We start from the raw sequence: 20,980 nt of genomic DNA, 5'->3' as shown, positions 1-20,980 counted from the left end.
CACAATCTAATGTGATTGGTTTAGATAAAAACAGAACTCTTAAATTCATTAGCGTCAACAGGTTCTCTTTAAAATACAGCCATGATTGTCACCCCCAGCACCTGAATGTTGTGAGCCAAAGCCATTCTCTGCCCAGTTTACTAGGAACCAATAATTTGTGTCGCTGCAAAAGGCCTTACTTCCAGAGGGAGCCAATAATGCTGCATTCCCCTTTGGTTTACCTCTTACAGTATGGCCGCCTTCTAGGGATATTTCATAATCAAATCACTGTAAGCTCTATGCAACAGCGGAGATAAGCCATGATCGTGGCCGATTTATTTATGTAACAGGAGCCTTGTTCACTATTTGAAATGCCGGTTAATAAAGAGGAAACTATAACACTGACTGACTTACTGGATTCTAGTCATATGCTACAGACTCAGTTACTGCTATGGACATCTAGAAAGACGCATGATAGCATGCAATTTACAACACTTTCAAGGCTTAAAGTGACACTAAACTCAGGTGTTAAATCATATTTTTGATGGACATATGTCTTTATTCAACCTCAAATACTATGTAACTATGTAATTGGGGGTGACACTGTCCATTATGGAGGGGGGCTACTTTTGTTCCCCATGATCCCTGTGTGTGTTGTATTGTAGTCACCGCTCGAGGCTCACCCGACAGGATGGACTACAATCTCAACACAAATTAGTAAACTAAATCTGAGATTGTAGTCCATCACAGGAGTGAGCTTGGAGTGGTGACTACTTTATAACACACACACAGGGACCATGGGGAACAAAAGTAGCCCCCCTCCAGAAGGAAGGAAAGTGTCAACCCCAATTCAGAGATATGTGAGGATCTACAGCCGAGTGATACACAAATAAGATACGTTGTTGTTGTTAATGTACTTTAGTGCATTTTAAGATTTAACTTTAGTTTAGTGTCACATTAATGTGCATCATGTGTTTTGTTTTGGATCTGTTTGGGTGGCATTTACCGTAGATTGAAAACAATTGATCTAAGCTCTAACATACAAATCCATGATCATGTGGTACAGTTAATGCTTACTGGCTTCTCTGGTCCATCTTCTTGCAGCAGAAATAAAATTAGAACACCGGCCATGTACATTTACATATAACTGAATCATCTCCTCCACATTTGTTCCACAAATCTGACTGCAATTTCTATAAAAATGTCTTTCTTTCATCCTCTAAGGGGGCAGAGTGGTCCATGGCCATTTAAGATGAACTTACTACTAAAAGCAAAGCATGAAGCGATCTCTAAGGCCCCTTTCATATGGGTTCCCCTCCACTCTGTGCTGCACAGACACCTTGCTGATCGCTGCAGTACAGAACAGATATGACATCGATGTCCGTTCAGTTTGAACTAAACAGACCTATGTTAGGTCTATGGGCAGTCTGGATATAAAAGGACACACCTGTTTACATCCGTTACCTCCGATCAGTCACGTTCAGGTCCAAAAAGTCGTAGAGGATGCAAATCTCCGTTTTTTGGGAACTTAACTCACTCTGAGGTAATTGGATATAAACTGACACGTGTGGACGAGCTCTGCTATTGCTGTTAAGCAGAGAGACTGATCTCAGAGAGTCGGACTGAGATCCCGCTTTTGTTTATCTTACAAATCCCTGTATTTAAAGACAAAACACTTTTATTAAGTGTGGGGGTATGTTTATTATATTAAAGAACTCTAGGCAAAACTCTTAACCCTTGCAGTGCGGGGGGTAGCACCACTGCACGGGTTAACTGTTTGTTTTTGTCTAGGCGCTAAAAAAAAAAAAAGTTATACTTGCCTGAACCAGAGGTTGCTTGCTATCGGACCGGCCCTTCCAGCCTCTCTTGCCTTCGGCTGCAATAAATCCCATAAATAAAGTCCCTCTTTATAACATGAAGTGAGGAAAATAATGATTTGATCCCCTGCCGATTTTGTAAGTTTGCCCACTTACAAAGAAATGAAAGGTCTATAATTTTATATCATAGGTGTATTTTAAATGATAGAGACAGAATATACACCAAAAATCCAAATGTTATAAATTGAGTTGCAGTTCAGTGAGTAAAATAAGTATTTGATCCCCTACCAACCAACAATAATTCTGGCCCCTCCCACAGACTGGCTATGTGGTACACAGATGAGTCCTGTCACTTTAAGAAGGTGCTTCCAACAACAACTCGATATGTATATAAAAGACACCTGTCCACAGAATCTTTCTTCCATTCAAACCTCACCACCATGGGCAAGACCAAAGAGCTGACAAAGGACGTTAGGGACAAGATTGTAGACCTGCAGAAGGCTGGAATGGGCTACAAGACTATCGGCAAGAAGCTTGGTGAGAAGGAAACACTTGTTGGAGCGATTGTTCGCAAATGGAAGGAATACAAAATAACCATCAATCGCCCTCAGTCTGGAGCTCCATGCAAGATTTCGCCTCATGGGGTAAGGATGATCATGAGAAAAGTGAGGGATCAGCCTAGAACTACATGGGAGGAGCTTGTGAATGATCTCAAAGGCACTTGGCACCACAGTCGCCAAACATACCATTGGTAACACAATAGACCGCCATGGATTGAGATCCTGCACCGCCCGCAAGGTCCCCCTCAAGAAGGACCATGTACAGGCACGTCTGAAGTTTGCCAATTAGGGATGCACCGATACCACTCCTGTGTGCGGCGGATTCGGGTCCCTGAAGATGGCGGACGCGGCACAGGTACCTCGTTTTTTGTATCGGAGTATTTGCACGAGTACGAGTATCGGCGGTATTGCCGCCGATACCGATGCGTGTATCGGTGCATCCCTATTGCCAATGAACATCTTCTAAATGATTCAGAGAAGGATTGGGAGAAAGTGCTGCGGTCAGATGAGACCAAAATTGAGCTCTTTGGCATTAACTCGACTCGCCATTTTTGGAGGAAGAAAAATGCTGACTATGACCTTAAGAACACCATCCCTAGAGTCCAGCACGGAGGTGGAAACTTTATGCTTTGGTGCTGTTTCTCTCCTAAAAGGTACTGGCCGACTTTGCCGCATTGAGGGGCTAATGGACGTGGCCATGTATTGTAAAATCTTGGATGAGAACCTCCTTCCCATAGCCAGACACTGTCATGCTGAATGACCCATCTTCAATGACCCAAAACATACTGCTAAGGGAACAAAGCAGTGGCTCGAGAAGCACATTAAAAGGTCATGGAGTGGCCTAGCAAGTCTCCAGACCTTAATCCTATAGAAAATGTATGGAGGGAGCTGAAACTTCGAGTTGTCAAGCGGCAGCCAAGAAACCTTAAAAGATTTAGAGAAGATCTGTAAAGAAGAGTGGACCAAAATCCCTCCTGAGATGTGTGCAAACCTGGTAACTAACTACAAGAAACATCTTATCTCTGTGCTTGCCAACAAGGGTTTCTCCACCAAGTACTAAGTCATGTTTTTCTTGGGGATCAAATACTTATTTTACTCACCGAACTGCAACTCAATTTATAACATTTGTATCATGCGTTTATTCTGGATTTTTGGTGGTGGATATTCTGTCTCTATCATTTAAATTACTCCTATGATAAAAATTAGAGACCTTTCATTTCATTGTAAGTGGGCAAACTTAGAAAATCTGCAGGGGATCAAATCATTATTTTCCTCACTGTATAGAAGAGCATGTGGAAACTAGGGGATCAGTCAGAAGCAGAAGTCAGGGATGCCCCCTTCCCCCCCATATTTCCCAGTACAGGTTTCCAACATAAAGGAGAATTAGACGAAGCGTGACAATGAAACCACACACACAGATTTCCAAATCACAACAGTGACTTTTTTTTTTTGTATTAAAACCTTTTTTTTTGTCTCTGGAGTTTACACAACATTTCTAATCTACATTTTCTGGGAATGAGAAGAAAAATAAATATATAATAAATGTTTTAGTAAAATACTGAAGTCTTTTATATCTATATGGTCCAGTTGTATATGTTTAGGTTAGTGAGAAGATTAAAAAAAAATAAAAATGAAATAAAAAAAAAGTTAAACGAAGTCCGACACTCAGGTCATAAAAAAGAATCCATACACGAGTCTGCGTGCTCTTCATATATGATGCTGGAACGGAGATTGATGAAGGGCTGTGGACGCAGTGACCTCTAACAATAACAGGGAGGTTTGTAGGGAGCAGCCAGGGCTACCCTTCACTGGTCACTAGCCGTCTGAGAGTCCCCGTGCATTGTGGGTATGTGTGCAGATGCTAACAAAGCGCACGTTGCAATCCTTCATTTATTCAGAACATTCTACGCCTTTCCTTCAAGTGACGCCGACATCTGGATGTTTCCTGACGCAGATTGTAGAATGATCTACGCCAAGCTTCTTTGCCTTGGTTTGATTCTTGGGTAGAGCTGGAAGACGAGAAAAAACAAAATCAATGACATCATCAATTATATACTTGTGGAGGAGCCGTCATTAAATCTGAAATAAATCAGCCATCATTGAGCTTCATGTATGAAAGATTTGGCTCTTTTGAAGCCGACTTGGATACATGAGACTGCTGCAGACACAAGAGTCCTACGACACTTCAGTCATGTGACCACCACTGCACATATACTCTGGTAGACTTCTGAGAGATCATTTGACCTGGTAACAGACTCTTGCAATACCCTGTACAGCACAGCTCAGACTGGGAGTGGAGGAAGCAGCAAAAGGAGCCAATCTGTTGTGCTGTGGTGCTTATGTGATAACAAGGAACATGCTGACAGGAGGAGAGAATGCTGACAGGAGGAGAGAAGAGTAACAACAATTAGCCGATTGGTCTGCTTCTCCTTTCATTGCCCAGTCACAGTCTGGGGGAGGGACAAGACCTGTAAGTAGAGAGGCACCGAAATTTTGGCTGCCGAAACATATATCGGCTGAAAATGGCACTTTCTGCAAAATGTTGAAAGTGCCACCTTACGGCCGAAATAGCGGTGCATTCTCCTCCACGCTGGGCACTGCCCTATGTCCCAGCGGGGAGGAGAGAAACTGTCATAGGAGGCCAAGCGCTGTGGGGGGAGAGCGCTGTAAGCGGCTGGCGTCTCTCCTCCCACACTGCTCAACCTCCTGTCACATATCAAGGGAGCGGTGTGGGGGTGGAGACAGCTGTAAACATCACAGGAGGCTTTGCCAGCGGTGCGGGGGAGGAGTCAGCTGTCATAGGAGGCTGAGCTCTCCTCCCCGCACCGCCTGCTCAGCCTCCTGTGATAGCTGTCAGGATGGAGAGCGGGTAGAGAGGGGTGATCGCTGAGTGTTTGTAAATAATTGACAGAGTAGGTTTGCTATATCCTCAATTATGAATGAATGGGAAGTCATCTACATAACTTCCTGTTCATTGATTGTGGATGTAGTAAACACACTTTGCTGGAGGTCGGCTTTGAACCATGGTTTCTCCACCCTTTTCATCTTAAAAAGGACTCTCCCATCCACATGCATTTCCTTTTCAAGTAAGATAACGAAGGTGGAATATGGGAAACGTATACTTACCTCTGTAGAATCACCATGGAAGGTAATGGTGCTGGCTAACAAAGCTCTCTAAAATATAGCTTTACCCACATGGTGCTCAGTCACAGCTCATGACGGAGACCTTTAACATTACAACCAATGTACGTTGTGTAGATACATTTCTACATTTCTGTGAATGATTGACTAACGAACTTCAATAATTAATGTAATGAATTTGACATACTGCCGACTTCTTACATGAAATCTAGTGCCACAGGACGGCCATATTGTTGACATTACATACCCCGAGAAGATTGCGCGGGACGTATCCTTCCTTGTCTCCTACACGCGCCCACCACCATTCAGTCTCATCTTCATCTTCCCGCCGTAATATGGTCATGCAGTCACCTTCCTTTAGAGTCAGCTCATCATTGCTGTCCCCCTCACATTCCCAGAGAGCATAGAGGATGCCGCGATTCATAATGCCCATCTTCTCTTGAACACCTGAAGATGAATATGCAAGAACTGGGTCAGCCAACATGCAGAATACATATATAATATGAAAGGACAGATGGTGCAAAAGCCAAATCTAAGATTCTAAGAGCTTTTATTTAGAAAATCAGACTGTCCAAAGCCGAGCGGACACATTCTGAGGTTCCGAAGAGCCTTCTTTAGGGACAAAACACTTGGATATTAAAAAAAAATCCCACACAGTACAAAAAAGCACAATGCAATTTAATTAAATCTAAACAATAATAAAAGGGCGTGGCTTGGCAATGGCCGGGAGCGGAAGTGTTCTCTAAGAGCTCCGGCGGCATTGCAGGGATAAGGCACACGAACCAGCAGCTGTAACGGCTAAACAGCACAGCGATGGGCGGCAATAAAAAGCGGAGGTCCCACTCACCCTCCCACCAGGCTTCCTCATCCAGGAGACGTGATATAGGGACTTTTTTCCCGAAAACGGGCACCACGAGGTCTGCACAGAGTGCAGCCAAGATGGCGGCGGCCCGGGAACAGCACAGGCCGACATCTCCTGCGTCTCCTCTGGAATCCCTCCTCTCCGCGCGTGCTAGCAAGGACATAGAGACCCCTGATCCTAGTGATGGCGAGGGAGATGACAGGGATATCCCCTGGATTGCTCAGGGCTATTGCCTCACATGGCCCCCACTAGGTGGCGCTCTGGGATGGCTTATGGCTTTTTGCTTTCGGAACGTTCCTCACCTACCCCCTCCTTTGTGAGGGAATGGGAGAGAGAGATGGGTGTTGATCTCACAGAAGAAGAAATTGCTAAATCCTTTGCTTTAACGCACACCATGTCTATAGCAAGCCGCTATCAGGAGAAAAATTACAAGGTCTTGTCGAGATGGTACTATTGCCCCCCTAGACTTCAGGCTATGTACCCGTCTGCCTCTGTACAATGCTGGCGGTGCCTGTCGCATCTGGGAACTATGCTGCACATTTGGTGGTCCTGCCCTCTGTTGACCCCATATTGGAGAGCTATCTTTGATACATATGATCAGATTTTTCACACCAAGGTGGACAGGTCCCCAAAGGTGGCCCTCCTGTCTGTACTACCAGGCTCGATCTCCGCCTCTAAGAAGGGCCTCCTCAGATTTTTCATGCTGGCGGCTAAGGCAGTTATACCGCGTCACTGGAAGTCGAGTACTCCCCCTACTACCCGTGAGTGGGTGACTGAAATGCATGCTTTATGCCGGATGGAAGAACTCACTGCGGCTTTGTACCAGCGGGATGCCAAGTTTACTGCTACTTGGAGTGTCTGGTTGCATTTCTGTACAACGGAGAGTTTTAATAGTCTTTTGGCTGCATAATTCAAGGCCTCGGTGATGGAACGCATTTTTGAGTACCGCGGACTCGGGGTTGAACCATAACCCTCCCCTCCCTCCCTCTTCCTTCTTCATTCTTTAAACCTCTACCTCTCTCTCCTCTCCCTTCGTTGGGGGGACTAGATGTTTCCACCAGGTGGGAACAGGCGGGAGCTGTGAAGATCACTGTCAATGGCCCAGTGTCCTCCCTGGTGCACAGACATACATATTAATGCTCAATATGGACGTTTTGTACTGTTGTGTTACATCAATATTATTGCACTGACGTGCCTTGGGAGAGATGGTGGTGGCCACGTCCTTTTTGCACTAGATGTATATGCTCCCTGCCTTCTATGTCCTTCTGTATTGTACTGTTTTGTTTACTGTAATTTACAAACTTCCTTAAATAAACATATTCTTAAAAAAAATCTTAACAATAAGAATATGTCCTGAAACAATGACTGCACAGTGTGCAGAGTACCCAGCAGCCCAAACGTCTTCTTTCATGGGCAAGTTGAACGATGCCAAGTCACATCTTAAATATGAAACTATTGTGAGCACACAAAGCATGGTGAGCAGTGACTACAGGTTTGTACAGGTGAAACTCGAATAATTAGAATATCGTGCAAAAGTAATTGCAGTAAGTGCTGCAAAAGGGGCCCAAACCAAGTACTGAGTACATATGCATGCTTGTACTTTTCAGAGGTCCGATATTGTTCTATGTACAATCCTTGTTTTATTGATTGCATGTAATAATCTACTTTTTTGAGGTTGTGGATTTGGGGTTCTTGGGGTTTTCATGAGCTGTAAGCCATAATCATCACAATTATGACAAATCACGGCTTGAATTATCTTGCTTTGCATGTAATGAGTCTCATATATTAGTTTCACCTTTTAAGTTGCATTAGTGAAATAAATGAACTTTGCACGATATTCTAATTATTCGAGTTTCACCTGTATATGTTTTGGAGAAAACAACCATCAGGCTGGAAGTTAGTAGTATAGCTGGGTGGGAAATATGGCCAATTTTTAACATTACAGGGGGCACTGTGACAGCGCTGGGGATGGGATGGTGGCACGCAATTAGGACTGGGGTGGACAAAATAATATGGAATTCGGGAGCCATCAGGATTTGTGTTTTTTTCCTGAAAAAACCTCAGAAGTTACGAACCAGCTGTCATTTTTACTGGCGACCTGGCTCCTAGGATTTGTCTAACCTTGCAGTACAGGAATATTTTAATCCAGGGAATTGCCCCGACTGACAGAGTACAGAGGCAGAATTGTTCCTGCTTTGTACAAAGTACAGTGTCTTCTTCATCCTGCTTAGCAATGTAACTCATCAATGCCAACCAACAGCACCCACTCTAAATACTGTACTGCAATCATGGGTGAGCAATGTGGGAGCCGCTTTGTCTTTACAGGAGGTCTGAGACAATTCCTTATGATCTCTGGTACAGTGTACACATTTCATTTCCCCCCAATTGATATGGTAACTCATATAGCAGTGCAGTAAACAACTTCTAGAATGTGTTAAGCCTATTTGGAGATTAGGGCTGCAGCTAAGCAACAGAGCTGATAGCAGGATATGGGCCCCTGGCAGATTACACAGTACAGTGAGCAGGTAATTCTGTTTAAAGGGCCAGTCTTTGTAATGTACACCCATCTCTGTGCATTGACATCTGTTATGAAGCGTGGCGCAGACATCTGGTGATGTAATAAAAACCACCAAGAATCATCATTGTAGTACATAAAAAGGAATAGAGACTTTTCAAAGTGAACATGCACTTAGTAAAAAAATTGCTTCATCTTGTTCATCAAACCATGAACCCCCAAATGTGCGAGAGGGAAATTAAAAAGAAAATATTTTTTTTCTTGCAGGTCATTGGATGGTTGAAGTGAACGCAATTCACCTGAGTAAACAGTGTCTAGTCCAGGGGTAGGCAACTACATGTGGGGCAATTATATATCTTATTAGACATTGCAAGACTGACAGAGACAGACGCATGATGGAGATTGTAGTTTCAGCGCAGCTGGAGGGCCGCAGTTTGCCTACCTCTGCTCAAGTCCTATAGTAAATAAACCCCAATAAAGATGGGATGTAACAAGCACCCCTAGACATGGGAACAGCTTCAGTGGTTCAGACAAAAATGATTTTAGATATCTTTAGATTTTGCTGGATCTGCTGAAAGATATTTACATACACAGTGGCTTGGTGGTAGTACTTCTGCCTTGCAGCACTGGGGGTCCTCGGTTTGAATCCCGGTCAGAACACCATCTGCAAGGAGTTTGCATGTCCTCCCTGTGCTTGTGTGGGTTTCCAGCCACACTCCAAAGACATGCTGGTAGGTTGATTGCCTCCTGTCTAGATTGGCTGTGGTATGTAATATAGGGACCTTAGACTGTAAGCTCCTTGAGGGCAGGGATGGATGTGAATGTGCAGAATGTAAAGTTGTTGGCGCTCTATAAATACCTGTAATATACGAGCGAGTGTGCACATGTATGGCGTGAAGAGAGCACATAGAAAACAATGCGCCCCTGTGCCCTGTTCAAACCATACATGAGCAGTGTGGTGTGCAGAAAAACGCAGCTCAACTGACATGGTATGAATTCGCCTTCAACGAAGGGCCAGCATCTGAGGTCTATGATCAGCTCAAAGTTGGAAAGTCAAGCAATACTCAGCTGAACTGAACAGCGTCATAGATGGGAAAAGGCCAAGCGGACACTTATTCACAATAGAGCGTCACTACTTCTGTCATCTGGCAATAATCAGATGGCTCTTGGGGTTGGATGTCACCCATGTAGGATGGGTGATCCCAGACACGGCTGTATTTGTGGAGTGGTTCGGTAGCTGCTCACCAGCAATGATAGCGGTAATCCAGGCCAAAAAGTCTGAATGGTCAGAGATTAATGTGAGGCAGGCAGGCGGGTGGATGAGATGCGTGTGCTGCTCGCAGTTACTGTGCCCGTCTAGTAAAGGGTAAATCTTGGCAGCGAGTAATCTAATCAGCACTTTAATGATTATTTTCTCAGCCCCAGGCCGAGTGAAAGCTGGAGGCCTATAATCTGCCACATTCCAGGCGTTCATTGTAAGCCGTCTACTGCGACAGCTATTATACAAACAGAGCCAGGGGAGGGGGGACACTCCTTACTCTGATGTGTCACTAACTCAGGCTCAGAATAGCTTCCAGAAAACATACTCCATCTGGATTATAATTCATGCTGCATGTGACTATCTTATGGATGCCAGACCATCACACTATTAACGTCAGCCGCAGTGTAACTACAGCAAAGAGTACCGACAATACAACAAGCGAGCCTGTCTGGTCCCACTAAGAGGGTTAACTAATATTCCTGAAATCCAGATACTCAGGAGGACAAATCTATATTATGGCAACATACAGAACCCATAAAGGAAAAATGTCATCTCACAGCTTACCAGTCCTTAGATGTAGTGGCTGCATTCATTTCCTTTCTTCACTTAGATATACTTTGTCTACATTGTTCAAGTGATGAGTTGGTTCATAGATTAGATTAGGGTTAGCCCCTCCAGCTGTGGTGGAACTACAAATCCCATGAGGCATTGCAAGATTCTCACAACCACGACTCCCGTAGAGAGATGCATCATGGGATTTGTAGTTTCACCACAGCTGGAGGGCCAGAGTTTGGCTACCCCTGGATTAGATAGATACTTCGGACGCTGCAGTAAGCAACACCCCCTCCATTGAGCAGTAAGACCATCAGTGGCAATAGAGGACCTCACAATTAATTGTTAGACTGGAGATCAATGGAAATGCATCAAAATGCATCTCAACACATGCTAAGACGTGACTTGAAGCACATAAATGCAGCGTGATGCAGATCAACATGCGTTATGATAATCAATACAAATTGCATTGCATTGATGCACATTGACACACACTTTGATGAGTTTCCATTTATTTTAATGGAATGCACGCAAGGAGAAACTCACAGGAGTGAATGCAGCCTCGGGGTCAGAGGTCAGGGCTTAGCTGAGTTAGAGCAGAAGTCGAGGCCTATCTAAAATGTGTGCCTGGGATCCGGAGACTCGCTGTAAACAGATAAATGAGTACCAACAAAAGGGTAGTTGCAGGCAATGTGCCTTTGCGTTGGGTAGAGTGCTTATTCAAACACATATATAAACTTTTGAGTGCCCATAAAAAAGGAAGGACCTGGTGACCGTACATCGATATGCCCATATGTATATGAGCTCTGCTGCTTCATCCATATTGTACTAGGGTCATTGCCCACTTTAGGGCCCCAAAGGCCTGCAGTCCATGCCATCAATAGTGCCCTGTTCATAACTTATAAACCACGGAATGTAACATGTGAACGCTACTAGTACAGGAAGACTATAAATCAACGTTGCCGTGCGACCTAACCACCCAGTAAAAGTCTCTGTAATCCCATCACAAACTTCAGCGTACACCACATCATAGGACACCAGAGTAGCCGAGTATCCCAATATAAGCAACCAGCCGACAACTGAGCTGGATGGCACAAAACTCAAACAGATCACACGGTGAACACTCACCATAGAGGAACTGGGAGCACTGACTGTAACCTTCCTCCATCTCTTCACATTTATCTGCCGCGGTCTGTCTGTCGCTGTACGTTGTGGCGAATACGGCGGCCCCGGACTCTACCAGGAATTTACACACCTGAACGTTGTTACATGATGCAGCGCAGTGCAGCGGGGTCCTGAAATGGCCATCGAGATAAAATTACATTACAATACAGATACACAGAGGAAGCAATCTTACACAGAAGAGGTGAACTATATGCGGAGCGGTTATATTCTGGACACACAACTATGACATACTAGTCCCTGACAATGTTCAGTTCAAGCACCACAGATATTACAACGCTCAGGATGTAATTAAAGGCTCACTATAGGAAAAAAATTGTATTCGGGAAACTGTAAGGGGCGAAGGATAATAATGCTTAGAAATAATTCCTTTCTTATTTAACATGCCTATATGGTTATCGATTCGGGATATACATAAGGTTTGCACCCAGGCCTGGGGGTCCCAAAGGAGGAAGAAATGCTTTTTGACAGGTATGAGCTATGACCAATGCCCAGTGTTGGGGCTGAAACGCGTCAGCATTTGTTTGTTGCTGTATTTACGCCATCATTCACGAAAGAACGAGCTTTTAGAACAATCCGTTTCGTGTACTGGTGATTGCAATCCTCCGTACAGGGACCCCCGGGTGACTAATGTTTATTTTTTATTTATATAGCGCCAACACTTTACGCAGCGCTTTACATTCACAGCTCACATTCACATGCTCATTCACAGCAGTCCCTGTCCTCATGATGCACATTTGTGAAAGATTTTATACATGAAGCAAAGGATGAAGATGGCAGCTCTGGAACGGTTACCCTCAAAGACAAGTAAGCAATGGCATTATCTATATTCCTATCCTGGCAGGATCCTTGATAAAACGTGACCTACCAGCCGTCGCTGTCTGCAGCATTTACATTCACACCAAACTGTACTAGGAATTTCACGATCTCCGTGTGACCGGCACACACTGCGTTGTGAAGTGCTGTGATTCCTTCATCATTGGGCTCACTGGGGTCTTCAACCTAAAAACATATACCGCATGTAAGTCATAAGAAATAAAAGCAAACACACAACTAGTCTGAAATAAGACCTAAGAACTCCCTGTGCTACCAAAGCAGCCATTCGGACAAATTTCAGACAATAGGAATCCTAAAGTGAACCTGAACTCAAAAGTGAAGCAACGTGAATCATGCCTAAGCAGCACCCTGACGGATTTACTTTTTGTCTTAAACTCCTCCTGAAAATAACAATGCACTTGTGTCTCATAGCTGTATAGCTGCAGTGTGAGATCATCTAAGGCAGGGGTGGCCAAACTCTGGCCCTCCAGCTGTGGTGAAACTACAAATCCCATGATGCATCTCTCTCCGGGAATCATGTCTGTGGCTGTGAGAATCTTGCAATGCCTCATTGGATTTGTAGTTCCACCACAGCTGGAGGACCGGAGTTTGGCTACCCTTGATCTAAGGCCTCTGACTGCTGGAGAGAAAGCGGTACCTGAGGACCTGCAGTGCAACTACCCCCCTGCTTCATCTATTCGGTGAATCTGTGCTTCCTCTACCTCCTCTGCTGCTTCTTGAATATTCCCTCACCAGACATCTGGGGACAGCTCTGACATGAGAAAGCAAAGCCCTCTTTCCTAAAAATATGGCAGCTTCCACACCGAAACCCAATGCAGAACAAGGCAGAAGTCATTATTAATGATAGATCAGTGGAAGGGAGCCCAAAAGGCAATACTGGTGAGTAGTCCTTTGCCCTCTGCTTTCCTTTTTTTGGGCACAGATTTCACAGTACATGTCCCACTTTAAAGTTTAACAGCTGCAATGACAGTTCTCAGTTCAGATTCTCTACAGGGAAGTAATGTAATAGCGACAGACTATTCTAGAACATTACTGTTATGGCTCCTCTCTGCTCCCACACAGCCAGAGCCACCGCACTGCACTGCGCACTATTAGCATAAAACACAATAAAACTCATCCGTCAAAGCCTGTGCTAAAAGACAAGCTTCATTTATTACCGCAAGGACAAAAAGGGGAACAAGGATGATTTCCAGCTACAATTAAAATGTATATAAAGAGAAAAAAAGGTACAAGGAAGAGAGAATTAACTGCATGTGACCAAGGAAGGATTATTCCACAGCACAAAAAAACAACTATCAAGGAAAGATGCCCGTCCAATTTTCAAAACACCCCAATTGTCAAGAAATTACAATGCGTGGTAGCCAATTGTTGCTGCTCGTAGCCCCTCATGAACTGCAATGGCTGCAGAATGAGGTTAGGTGTTGGGAATTTCCCATTGGAAGTGGAAGCACAATGACTAATCGCAAAGCAGATGCCAGCTGGGCTGTACCCACATATTCATTGTACTGCAACTCTTACTCATATAACACTTGAAGTTGGCTTCTTTCATACAGCGTCTGCTAAATACAACAGACACTGTACAAAAAAAAAATGCACATTTCTATGTTTTGTCTCCTTAAACATTCTGCAAGTACTGAAAAATACCTGCTGATATGCCAGAAATCTAGCGAGTTTCTAACTTCCTGTTTGGGATGACAACTCAGTACCTTTTATGCCCCAAGACAGGGGTACCCAAACTCCGTCCCTCCAGCTGTGGTGAAACTACAAATCCCATGATGCATCTCTCTCCGGGAGTCATGCCTGTGGCTGTTAGAATCTGGCAATTCCTCATGGGATTTGTAGTTCCACCACAGCTGGAGGTGGAGAGTTTGGCTACCCCCTGCCTCAAGATCACGACGAGTGTTGCCCACATTGCCTCCTGGACTAGAAAATTCTGCCTATCCCCACCCCTTCTTTGCTCCACTTCACATGTATACAGTGATTTCTTATCAACCAAAACCACGCTGGGTAAAGGGCTCGTGGAAGATGTGATATGGTGGTGTGTCTACGGCGAGCAAGAACTGACACCCAGCATCTGCCCCTTCCAGAATTTTACAAGCCTGATGATGAAGTCACAGGGAGTAATGAGAGCTGTTTGACATTACTAGGACAAGGTAGATTATGCTGGGACATGCTATAGAGGGGGACAGGGAGTTTTGGTAATGAATTTGGGCAATTTCTGGACACGCACTTTAACGTAAAGAATGATGCATCTCTTTGAAGCTTCCCCACAGCTGAGCAGAGTAGACAATAGATACAAATCACTTACTTCATAGATTATTCTCTGCACAAGATCAAACTCTCCCTCCAGAGAGGAATCGAGCAGCAGAGCCAGCGGATTAAACTTCACTCTCATCCCGTGATTGATCCTCTCTGATCCGTTCTTTCGCAGGTTTGTCCTCTTATCCTGAGGAGGGAAATGGAGATGTTGTAACTTTGGGTTGGTGAAAATAAAAATCTACACATCTCAGACAATTCAACTTTGCAATACAACCCATATTGATTATGGAACATACTGGTTAAAGTCCAACTGAAGTCATAGAAATAGATATGCAACACTAACAAACTTCATTGCTTATAGTCCAAGCTCTACATTCCTGTTAGAGAGGCAGTGCAGGGTGTCTTAATATGACCGTGCCAACCAATAGGCACCAGAATTAGACCAGAATTGTTCCCTCAATTCCTGGTGCTGGGACATCTGTACAATAGCTGGACAGGAAGGCACAGGTAGTATTAAAAACTATTATCAGACACTCGAACGATTCCCTAAGCTGCTATATGTGTTATATTTATCTTTGTCCCCATTGGAGAGATTTCCTATCATTTCCTGTCCTGACAGGAATGAGGGGGAAACTTTCTAAAAGGGACACAATGATAAAAACCGAACAGAGGTTCTAACCTTTTCCCCACTGGATCAAAAACGTTTGGCTAGAGATGGGCTTTACACAATATCTCCAAGCATGAAGTGTGATACTTACAGGAGGGAGAGAGAATTGCTCCGTAATTTCTGGAGGGTGCATGCTGATGTCCTCAGCTAGGTTTTCTGGGTCTCCTCCAGTGGGGTACGGGGGTGGAGGGTAGGGAGGGTACTCTTCAACATAGGCATCAGGGGGCTGAACTGTATTCTCATTCACTTCCACCTCTGCAGGGGATGACGGACCTGGGAAGGGGATTCCCTCAGGAACACTATCCGGACCTAGCTCTGGTGCAGAGATCTCTATGTCCTCTATGTCGGTGAATATGGCAATGTTCTCTTCAGGTGCGGGAATGTCCAGGACATGCAGAGAAGAGGACTCTTCTGAAGGGGCCTCGGCCTGTACGTCGGTGGAGACCTGCAGACCTGGAGTCTCTGCGGAGCTCTCAGAGATCGACGTCACAGGGGTCTGTTTGGGGGCAGAGATGGTCTCCATGGCAGCTAGGGTAGTCCTCTGATACAGAAGCTTTTGAATGTTTGGCCCGTTGGGTCCTTCCGGCTCGGTTATGGAGCTACGTTTCTTTAAAGGCCTGGGGGCATTGTACAGTTTCCTTCTCAGAGCCTCCAGGTCGGCGTCACTCTGGTTACGGTAAGGGTTGGTTAAAAATGGCAGCAGTTTGGTGGGGCTGAGTGGACGGGGAATCCTTTCGGTCTCTGGGTTTTCGCTGTTGGATGGAGGTGCCTCAGAATCTGGCTCTGGACTGCCGGATTTACTATGTCCATCTACTAAGGTGGAATCTGTCTGTAGATTGCCGTTCTGTTGGTTATGAGCTGCTGCACCGCCAATTACTGGTTTACCGTAAACTGAGAATAAAAAAAGAAAAAAAAACAAAATGTTTGTTAACATAGAAACTGCAGCTAAATATCTATATAGTGAAATAAAGTGAAAAAACACTATATAGAGAGTAGGCAGTCCAAAAATGTATTACAAATACTCTTGTTATCCACCCAATCCTTTACCATGCTGGTAGAGTAGCTGATCAGTAGTAGGCACTCCAAGAGGGACACCCCTGCCAATCAGCTGAGGGAGAGAGTGTCCACAGATTCTCCATTTTCTCTATGAAAATGAAAACCTCCACAGCCTTAACAAAGGACCTTCATTACGTGGAAGACCAATATATACAGCAAACTTATTTGCAAAGCTTTCACCAAACTTCAAGCAGCTTTGTGAAAACCTTTCAAAGCAAACCTCAACTTTAGAAAGGTGACGTTAAAGCAGTTTACTATAAAACTTTTAATTTTGCCTTCCCTGGATACTCCTTTCCACTCTCATCAACATGTTATCTAAATGGAAAAAAAATTGCATTGAATAGAGAAGCACAGAGACCGTCTATGAGACACCCTCACTGTGCTTCTCTATGCAATGCAGGCAGATGCTGTACATAGCTTCCTGAAAACATCACAGCACCCTGCCACGGTACTCTTTTCAAGAGCCCTCAGTCCTGATGCAAGCAGTGGGCTGGTTCTTGGAAAGAGTTATGCAGATATCACAATGCTTTCAGGAGCAGGAGTCAGTCAGGAGGAGTGGGCATTCTAAAGCAGATTTATCCTTTTCAGTACAGGAGAGGAGCCTGTACAACTGTGCAAGACTGAGGCCAGGTTCAGACCTAGGCGGTTTCAGTTCCACGCAATTTTTTACTGCGCATTTTTGCATTTAAAAAATCCTTGCATAGAGATATCTATTAGGACTAAAACCGCGTAACATCCACCTGAAAATAGCTCCTGCATCTTTTGCGCGACAGGCATTTTCGTACACGCGATGCAACGCTAAGACGTGAACAGTCGTCATTGACTTGCATTGAAATGTGCGATTTGCTCTTTTTAAAAAAAAAACCAGGCCAGAAGGTAAGGCTGGAGTTCAGTGTTAAACCTCAATGTGAGTGCTGACTGTCCCTTTACATAAGGTGCTAGCAGGTTGTTCAGCAAGCTTCAAGGAATGCTGCAGCTAACTAGCAGCTTGTGTAAAGTCACAACATACGTTCCCCCTGTGTTTATCCTTCCCAAACTGGAGCTGAAGGATCTTTTAAAAGCTTTGCGGATGCTTTCTTTACACACTGTCCACTCCTTATACATGCTGAAGCCCATATGTACAAGGTCTAAGTCTGTCTGTACTTGCAATGAAAACTAAGTATTGGGAAAGAAAACCTTTAATGGATTCTATCCCGAAGCAAAACATCTGTCTGAGAAGCTTCAGATAAAAAAACAGTACTTTGTTACTTTCAAGCTGCATCCTGGTCACAGTGTAGTGATATAGCTCAGAGTTGCTGAAAAAGCACAGTTTTCCTGGCCTTGAATAAACACGTGGCTGGGGCGTCAGAAATGGCAGCACTCTGAGGTTTCTCACACAGGTTTTTTGTTTTGTATTATATTCCCTTTATTGCAGCTCTTGAAATGGCTAATCCACGTTTTAGAGAAATGCCAGCCCATTCCTATATAAACTGTATCATACAGATCAAAAGCACGACCCAACTGTGTCATTTATTTAGGAACCCAACGTCCAAGAATTCTTCACACACATACATACGTATCTCTAGAGAACCTGTAAAGTGAAAATCCAGTCTAAATAATGCATAAAAAAACTGACTGACAGGGGTTCTGATCTGACGCCTGTGTTTCATTGCATTCAGCTGTAGAGATGGCTCGGATATATTGCTTTAGGTCAAAGACAGACAAAAGCTAATCTGTAACCCCAAAGTAATGCTTCAATCTGAAACTCAAAGACCTAGAGTGCCACAGACCAGCCCATGCCATCTACACAGCACTGAGCCACAGCAACAGACAGGTCATTTTGGGGATGATCATAGATGAATGCCATTCTTACCACTGGAAAACTGAGGCCGTGTCTGAGCCCTGCTGAGAGCAGTCTGTACACTGTAGTTTTTCCCAGGATTCTGCTGCTGTGTGTACATGGAATAGATAGAACTAGCAGCCACCATCTGAGGTTTGCGGAACTGCGGCACTGGCGGGTCTTTGGCCAGCTGAGGAGTGAACGGACGAACCGCCACTGCAGGAGGATTATCAGTCTTGGCTGGTGGTGGAAGTTCCTGGCTGGAAGGCACAGAGAGCCTCTGCTGAATGGATCCTTTCAGCTTGTTTGCTGCAGAAGTCGACGTAGGCTTTGGTGGGGGTACCTCAGGCTTTGTGTCAGCTGCAGCAGGCTGGGGACTCTGACTGTAGTAAGGCAGATTGATCTGTTTTGGTTTGGAAGGGACAGGTGGTGGAACCTTTGCCGTGTTTCTATTGGCAGTCTGTAATGGAAGAAAAAATGATCAGCTTTTACTGACAGAACAAATGTAAGCAACGCCAGAATTTAAAATCTTAGATGGAAACTTCATTAAACTTAATTTTAAACAAGAGTTAAAATGAAATCATACATACACCTACATAACCACTACTTTGGAACACTCGCTTACAATAAAGGGAAGCAATGCACTCCTGTGACCATTACATGTCTGCTGCATTATGTAAGGTGGGCACCACCACTTTCTAAAGCCTGCAGGCTCAGAGTCAATGCCACTGCTCTTCTTTCTGCCATTCTTTTAGGCTTCTTTAAGACTTGACACCTGTTTATTCTCACCTTGAACATTGTCTCCTATAAGTTCACCTAACTCCTTTTACCTTCCTGATCTTTAAATTTCAGATGGTCTAGGCCCGGGCAACTCAGTATGAAGACAAATATCAAGTAACCAAACTGAAGGAGCTGAACTGCAAAAGGATTTATTGATTTTAGAAAATAAAGTCATTTACCACAGGGCTAAAGGGAATTGTAATACACTTGTACAGCTGCATTTTTAAAGGGCAGCTTTCGACATTTATATGCAAAAGCTAGTATGGATTTTCCCACCACCTCTAAACTAGCAAACCAAAAATCAGACTTTACACGCATAGCATTCCCCTCTTTACAATGCTTGGCCTTCTGCTGTGCCAGCCAGTGTTTGCATTCAATATCCTCCCAGTGCATCTGCACCAGTACACAGGCTTGACAAATGCCAAAAAGATAATTTGGAAAGCGCAACTCGACAGGGACAGTGCTGCATCTGATTTCTGGTTTTGGGCAACCCATAGTGGGATATCTATTTCAAGACACAGATCGATTAAAACACACACACACACACACACACACACACACACGCTTTAATAGAAACCTGTATTGAGAGAAATACAGAAGCAGTTATTGTTGACCTTCTAAAAATGCTATTTCCCGGGCTGCTTCTGGCCTATACACAGTCTGAGCACTTGACATGGAGCATGCATGCAACAGGAGCAGTCAATTGCAAGAAAACCCTTGTCTGAAATCAATGACAAAGCATTGAAGCCTTTGGTTTCTCTCTGCAGCCAGGCAAGCAGGGTTTTCTAAAGACATGTTGTGGAAAAGCAGCCCATGACTTTTCAAACCACAGTTTTCTTTTACCTATGTGCCCAGTTATATGTTAAGGTGTGAAGTACCTGGACATCTCTTAGCAGATCCTCACTACTCTGATTTTTTCTTAAAGGGCCAAGATTTGGGGGACCGGGAGGCGGCTGAACAGTATCAAACATAGAATTAGGTCTGGTCTTCTTATCCTTGTCCCGTGCAGCGGGGTCTGTGTCTGCAGCTGAAAAGAACAAAAATACCAAGTGAAGATAATTTAGGTGATGAATATTTACCCTCTTATCACCTCATCCCAGGTAGTACATGTCAAGACTAAACTGAACAATAATTTGTTATCAGGATGAAGATGGGATGAATAACATATTCACAGTGACACAGAAAAGAATCAGTACAGGGATAACACTGAAGGATGTGAACAGGGATAAACACATGTAAAACATTTTGCAAAAGGTCATCTGCATTCATGAAATGTTCCTCTCACAGGTCTCACTCACCCTGCCTGCTGGTAGTCACAGAGCTCTTCACTGTGCCTTGACTCTCGCCATTAACAGTGCTCCAATCAGTGCCAGCCTGCTGGAGTTTGATGCTGTGGACCCCGGAGCCTGGAGAATAGAAATCAAACATCACACACAATGCACAGTGTTCCATGGCTGCACAACATGCTCATTATTCCTGGCTCATCCACACACATCACATTCTAGTGACATCTCTGAGGCCTGGAAAATCGACAAAAGGAAACGTAAAATGCTTGAGAATTAGAGCGCAAGAAGAAGATATTAACAAAATATTTCCTAAATAGCCAGGGTTCATATTGCAGCTGCACAACCTAGAATGGCAATAAGAAGCACTTGTCTGCTTGAAAAGCAAGTATTGCTTAATTATTTAGATT

At 44.2% G+C, this 20,980-nt stretch overlaps 1 protein-coding gene across 1 annotated transcript in view; it reads right to left on the bottom strand.

The window, feature by feature from the left end:
• Window positions 1–4,136: 4,136 nt before the first annotated feature.
• Window positions 4,137–20,980, bottom strand: part of TP53BP2 (tumor protein p53 binding protein 2) — a 66,625-nt gene continuing 49,781 nt past the window's right edge. Inside the window, exons 12-20 of the mRNA XM_018556519.1 lie at window positions 20,586–20,693; window positions 20,166–20,314; window positions 18,541–18,967; window positions 15,724–16,523; window positions 15,015–15,152; window positions 12,738–12,871; window positions 11,816–11,982; window positions 5,745–5,944; window positions 4,137–4,365 (exon numbers count right to left, since the gene is read on the bottom strand). Of these exons, the coding sequence (XP_018412021.1) occupies window positions 4,324–4,365; window positions 5,745–5,944; window positions 11,816–11,982; window positions 12,738–12,871; window positions 15,015–15,152; window positions 15,724–16,523; window positions 18,541–18,967; window positions 20,166–20,314; window positions 20,586–20,693 (2,165 nt within the window). The 3' untranslated portion in view covers window positions 4,137–4,323. The remainder of the gene's footprint in view (window positions 4,366–5,744; window positions 5,945–11,815; window positions 11,983–12,737; window positions 12,872–15,014; window positions 15,153–15,723; window positions 16,524–18,540; window positions 18,968–20,165; window positions 20,315–20,585; window positions 20,694–20,980) is intronic.

Source organism: Nanorana parkeri, unplaced genomic scaffold, assembly GCF_000935625.1.
Source record: "Nanorana parkeri isolate BGI_ZX_2015 unplaced genomic scaffold, ASM93562v1 scaffold240, whole genome shotgun sequence".
Lineage (NCBI taxonomy): Eukaryota > Metazoa > Chordata > Amphibia > Anura > Dicroglossidae > Nanorana > Nanorana parkeri.
This window is presented reverse-complemented; position numbering and strand designations above follow the sequence as displayed.